The following is a 6,321-nucleotide window of genomic DNA, read 5'->3' on the forward strand; positions in this document are numbered from 1 at the left end:
ACTCAAAGATAGAGTTAAACTATGTTTTCTTTGGTTTTGAGCTAATGTGGGTTGGTATAAACTTATATCTAATAATTAGGTGCATGTTAATAAAAATACGATCGACTAAAATGCTAACTACTATCCTTGAAAACCTTGGATTTTTTTTCTATTTGTTGAGTACCAACCATAATTGTACTGTCTTATTTGATAATGTTGTTCAAAAGCTTTTGATAATGTGGAATACTTTGACGAGTATAGATAATTTTAAAGCTTGCATTCACCAGTCAAGTGTCTGTGAGAGATAGGGGATATACCCTTGCAATGTTCGTTTAAATATGTGGAACGGTTAAAGACATTCATGTCTATTTAGCAGACTGTAATAATGTTATATAATCTTTTGTTTACGTTTTGAACAATATCTAAAAATGAATCCTAGCATATATATGTTATGTATTCTAGCACATATATGTTATGTATTCGATTCTATCCTCAAAATCAGGTGACATTCTACCAGACCCCTCTCAATTCTCAAACAATAGTGTCATGTGAAATGAGTTTTTATCTACAAACAAATACATCAGTATGAATAGGAACAAATATGTAATGTTTACACATTACATCATAGTCGTGAAATTGCCACGGCTTGTGCTGAATGAACAAAGATAGGCACGCCGTTCTGCCCAGAAATTCACCTCCAAAAACAGTGATCTTGTCCCGTGGCCTGTACGGACTTTCAGCTCATCAAAAGATCACAGATGTGGTCTTCATTTCTGTACATTCCTTCAGTTCTTAGCTTGTAAATGGCACCGAGTGAAGGCAAAGCTTCAGAATGCATTAGCTGATGGCAATGCTTGTTTCAGATAATCAAGCTCCTAAAAAACATCCTCCGATTTTCGAAATCACAGTTGAGATCGTTTCAAGTAAACCATCACTGCTGCGCCACTGAGAGCGACTACACCGGCCGTTAACCCAACATGAACCATCGATATCCCACTCTTGAGGGGAGGTGGTGCCAGCTCTTGGGATGGTTTTGTCACTTCAGTGTTCAAACTAGGGTCTTCGATGTGCAACTTCAGCACCTGACGGTAAACATTTGTTTCTCAGGTGGATTGAGCAAGTAATTCGTAGCCCTACAACCTGTACATGAAATAGATAATCACAGAAGGCGAGGAAAAGAGTTACCTTCAACCCAGATGATTTGGCATGCAGCAGTGCACCAGCAAGATCGGCATCTGTTGTCAGCAGCACTCGGTCACCTTCATCATCTTCATACTACATAGAAAAAAATCAAGTTGGCTAGTGCAGGCAAATACAAATCATCTTTTAGTTGGTGGAATGATGACTGAAACCATTTCTACCATCACCGATGGTGATGCAAAGACATGGTCACACGGATGACAGTTCAAGCTCTTCAAGTATAATGAACACAGTTATTTTTTCCATCAACAGAGCGAGGGAAATTTTGGCTTTTGTTATCAAATATTGGGCATCTAATCTATATTCTATTCGACCTTCAGAATGTTTGGAAGTTAAACGTTAACGCTCTGTATGACTACTAAATCATAGGACTATTATGATGCTGAGGTCAGTTGATCTTACCAAGAGTTGCACAGCTTCTTTTTCATCAGCAATACTTAATCTTTGTCTTACAGAAGACACAAGCTCGTCCAAGCTCTCTGAGCCTGCAGTAATGAATTGAAAAATAAACAATCGGTTATAATTGAGGTTGCAATCATATCTTACATCTGCAGGTAAACTATGGAACAAATAAATACCACAAGTAAATCTGTGCACACGGCCTTTTCGGTCTTGGAGCTTAAAGGAAAACGAATTGCCAACCACAGGGGGATAAACACTACTCTTTCCATCTCCAGCCTCTGACTGCAGGAGTAAGGATACCTCGCTGAACAATACAAGAAGAAAGAGAGTCGTATTATAGCCTCATAGGAAAACAGAAGAAAATTAATCCTCAAAAGATTCATCAACAAACCTATGGCTATCAAATTCCTCATCTGGAGGCTCCAATGCAAGAGCAGAGTCCCAGAACCTCTGCATTACCGAGTTTGCGACATTATTCACAGTTCCATTCCCTCCTTCAACCTACAAGTACAGAATTAGATAGACAAATTCATGTATGAAACAGAAGAGAGATGAAGAAAGGAGTATGGAGTTAGGGATTACCAATTGAATAGTTGCATGGGTAAGTTGCAGGACATCCAGGCAAGCAGCAATCTGTCCATCTATTTACAATAATGAAGACTTTAAACTTGTAGCATATAAAGTAGCAGTACGATAGTCAAAGATGAGGACAGAAATCAGTTGGCACCTTTGTCAATAACAGGAATATGCAAGAATTTGCCATCATGCATTATATGTAATGTATCAAGAATTGTTGTTTCTAATGTGGCACAATCTGGGTTAACAGTCATCACCTGAAAATGTTATAATGAAGTGATGAACAAAGGTAGCGTAAAAGCAACTGGGCAACTTAGACAATAAGAAAAACAAAAATGTAAATATAATGGAATACCTTTTCTACTAGAGTCAACTCAGGGGAAATATTTTGTGACACAACACGCATAAGTATATCTTTTGAGCTGCAGAACATAATTATACAACACCAACAGTTAGAAAGGGATCATGGACAATACTGTTTTACTAACATAGAATGCTTACGTAAAGATCCCCTGCAATGTGTTTCCTGTAGAGACAACCACTGAATTAACACAAAACTCTCGCATTTTTTGTGCTGCTACACACACAGGATCTGTAGGCGAAACAATTGCTACTCTGCAAGATAGCATAGTTAGCTAAATGTTGTTTCTATTGCTAACAATTGAAAGAAAATAGTCCAACAAAATCAATGCTATACTTTGTATTCTCTGTGACGATGGTTGACAGAGAAGGTTTGAACATCCTCTCCCTTAGAGTTTCAATGAGAGCAGAAGGAGCTGTAACCAGACAAAATAACTAATTTTAGATTATTTGTAACATGATACAAAATAAAAAAATGTTTTTAAGATGTAGTGAGAACAATAAAAATATATAATATAGGCATTTAACAGTAGAGCAGAATATGATATACCTAGTGGATTGGTACGATACGAAGTTCACTTGGATTTAGAATGCTAAGACATTAGCAGGACTATTATTTTATAAAATATACCTTATAGTTTATATCAATTTACTCATATGATCAAAATGGTTTTTGAATTGAGAATTTTGAGATATGCAATGCAGAAACCTGAAAAGTTCCCTCCTAATTGACGTTCGACCCCTTCAACAGCAGCTGCTATTGCACTTCCTTGTTCTGCAGCCTTTTCCAGTCTTGCTATTGCTTCATAAAGGCATTTTGCAATGTCCAGCATAGCAATAACCTCACCATTTTCTACAACGGGAAGGTGTCTAAATTTCCCTAAAATATGAGAGAACATATTGTAAAAGCTGATGTTAGTGAACATATCCAACTAAGACTTGACTCAGGGTTTCTAAGCAAGGACATGAGAACAAACAGCTTACACAGTATATACACATATATCATCGTTGAAATCATGACAGGAACTCAGCAACATGCCAAAGAAAACCTAGAAATTTAACCATACCAAAGAAATATCATTTTCTACTGAGATATTGAGGACTGTGATACAATACAGCTAAAGGTGCCTAACCATCATCACAAAATTGTGTCTTTATTGCACTTATAAAACTAGCAAGTTCAGCTGGATTGACAGTGACTTATGAATAAGTATACATCACATGATACAATAGATTTTTTTCTTTTCCAACACAAGGTTTGAGTTGCACAAGAACTTCAAGATGTAGTCAATACTCAATACCATTACGAAAAATGTACACCGATGGTTAATGCAGTGCACTACATATATCAGAGAACAGCCCATGGCAAAATTTAGTGAAAATCATAAGCTTAGGCTTGCTATACTTTGTCGTTATATTGTTAGTACAAGCATTTATTTAATGAACTCTATCAAAGGAGATGCCAGAATCACTAGTTATACCTTGAACCATCTTCTGCAAAGCCTCAATGGCGAGCGTGTCAGACATCACATAAACAGGATTTCGTGTCATGATCTTGGACATGATGGTTTGCTCCACCCTAAGCCCCTCAGCAACCACCCTTGTAGCTATATCCTGCACCATAATTTGAATACAAACGAAAATGAACGGATCGTATTGAAAGCAGTAAAAATAGGGCATTGTTTGCTTGGTTAAAAAGCAATTCGCAAGGTTGTTTACTTAAAATTACAAAATAGAAAATATAGAGCATAAATAAATATAAAATTCTAGATACCAAGCAAAAGTGCAGTGCAAACCATCGTCATGCAACTTTGATTATTTCGATAGTTTAGCCATAAACCAACTAGTACTAAACAAGTACAATAGCACCCCTCCGTTTTCAAGTATAATATTAACAGAAGAGGAAAACCCAAAGGGAAAATATGCAGTGGTAAAACGAAATTCCAAATTCCAATGAGTGATGAGTCATTCTTTTTTTTGGTAAAAAAAAGGGCTGGTCAAAATCTCCACATAAAATGGAATTTTCTTCACAAACTGACAATTGCTAAGTTCCACACGAAGAATGTAATCCAAACACAGATTTATCTCCCAACAAAAGAAAAGATATGTAGCATCTTGGACTCCTGTTACATCAAATTCAAAAAATCTGACTCGTTTCCTCAGCTCTCAATCACTATACAAGCACACAGGAACACGTGACCATCAAACTGAACCAGAAAATTAAGAAAAGAGAAGAGAGGTCACCTTGTCGGTGACTATGCCGGAGAGGAGCCCTTGGTTGTCGGTGAGCAGCACGGCGTCGACCCGCCTCGCCGCCATCCGCCGGCACGCATCCAACACCGTCGTCCCCTCCGGTATCGTCAGTGCCTTGGAGAGCCGTAACTTCTTCACTGTCCTCTCCCCCCTGGGCAAGCCCAAACGAATTAGAAACTCCAATCTTCGGCGGACACGGCTCGAACCAAGACGACGAAATGGAAGGAGAAGATTGACCAAAGCTTGCCGCGCGCTTACGTGAGCTGGTGGGGGGAGGCGGGCTTGGTTGCGACCTTCCTGTTCCCATTCCCGTTGGCGGCGGCGGCCGAGGAGTCGTCAGACTTGCGAGAAGAAGCTGATGGCGGGCGGCTCCTAGTGCGGCGGCTAGGTGGCGCCGCGGAAGCGGCTGAGCTCATAGCTGTATTTGCGGCGGAGTTCCTTCGGGCTAGCCGGGACGCGGCGGCGGCCGGCGAGGCAGGAGCAGAAGGTGTTGTGGACTTGTGGAGCTTCTGCTACGTTTCAACTGGCCGTCTGGTGCTCCTTCGTTAGCGTATGCGAGTTTTGCGTTTCAGTCACTCCAATTCTGGGTTATCATGAACTATACTTGAGAATTGAGATAACACAAATTTTGTATAGTAGCAGGGCAAAATGGAGAAGAGATACAACGTGGCAGTGAATCTTTTTCTTCTTCAAAGATGGGATTTTGAAATCTTTAAAAACCTTTTGGAATTGGAACAGAGGAAACGAGAGAATTACAGTCGATTTAATTTAAGGGGTGTTTGAATGCATTAAAGCTAATAGCTAATTAGCTACAAAATTATTATAGGAATTAGCTATTTGGCTCTTTATTTTTGACTTTTTATTTGGCTCTCTATTTGTCCATTCATAAAGATTAAACTCTCTATTTGGCTCTTTATTTGTCCCTTTATAAAGATTAAACTCTATGTATAACATTTCATTCCAAAAGACTCTCCAACATGGTTAGCTTGCCTAGCGAGAGTTGCTAGCTAAATTTGACTACTGAGAGAGTCAATTTAGAGAGCCAGATGAGTTGGCAAGTTAAATGGCTAATCTGCTGGAGAGTTATTTTGCTATTAAGTAGCTAAAATTTAGCTTGACAAGATATTTAGCTAGTCTCTTGAAAATGTTCTAACAAATAGCTAACTAACTATTAACTAATTTATTAAAAATAGTTAATAGTTTAACTATTAGTTAGAATGTTTAGATATCTAATTTTAGCCGCTAATCTTAGGCTAGATCCACCCTTTTGAGCTATACCGCCCAACTATACAATCGATTGTGTTATCAATCATCATTATATTTTATCTACTACAATGTTTCAGTACATAACATTTATCATCATTTTATAGCCACATCAGTTTTTTACATATTTTTTATTATAAATGAAAAGCCCACATTATTAAAAACGAAAAAACATCGAACATATAAATAAACAGATAAAAGTTATATAGTTCATAAAGAGAATTAAAAATTGTATCACCTAAAAATCAAAAGCACAATGCATAGAACAAAATTAAAATTGTGTTGCTT

General features: G+C 38.0%; 1 protein-coding gene across 1 annotated transcript; it reads right to left on the reverse strand.

Annotated features, from left to right (window-relative positions):
• Positions 1-507: 507 nt before the first annotated feature.
• LOC100281677 (CBS domain containing protein) lies at positions 508-5,286 on the reverse strand. The gene is given in 14 exon segments (NM_001154597.2): positions 508-1,061; positions 1,165-1,254; positions 1,582-1,664; positions 1,758-1,885; positions 1,973-2,082; positions 2,164-2,222; positions 2,309-2,414; positions 2,513-2,579; positions 2,659-2,772; positions 2,855-2,933; positions 3,227-3,397; positions 3,999-4,131; positions 4,762-4,921; positions 5,029-5,286. Coding segments are annotated over 14 exon segments (1,638 nt in total). The 5' UTR covers positions 5,187-5,286; the 3' UTR covers positions 508-881.
• Between the last annotated feature and the right edge of the window lie 1,035 nt (positions 5,287-6,321).

This window comes from Zea mays, chromosome 1 (assembly GCF_902167145.1).
Source record: "Zea mays cultivar B73 chromosome 1, Zm-B73-REFERENCE-NAM-5.0, whole genome shotgun sequence".
Lineage (NCBI taxonomy): Eukaryota > Viridiplantae > Streptophyta > Magnoliopsida > Poales > Poaceae > Zea > Zea mays.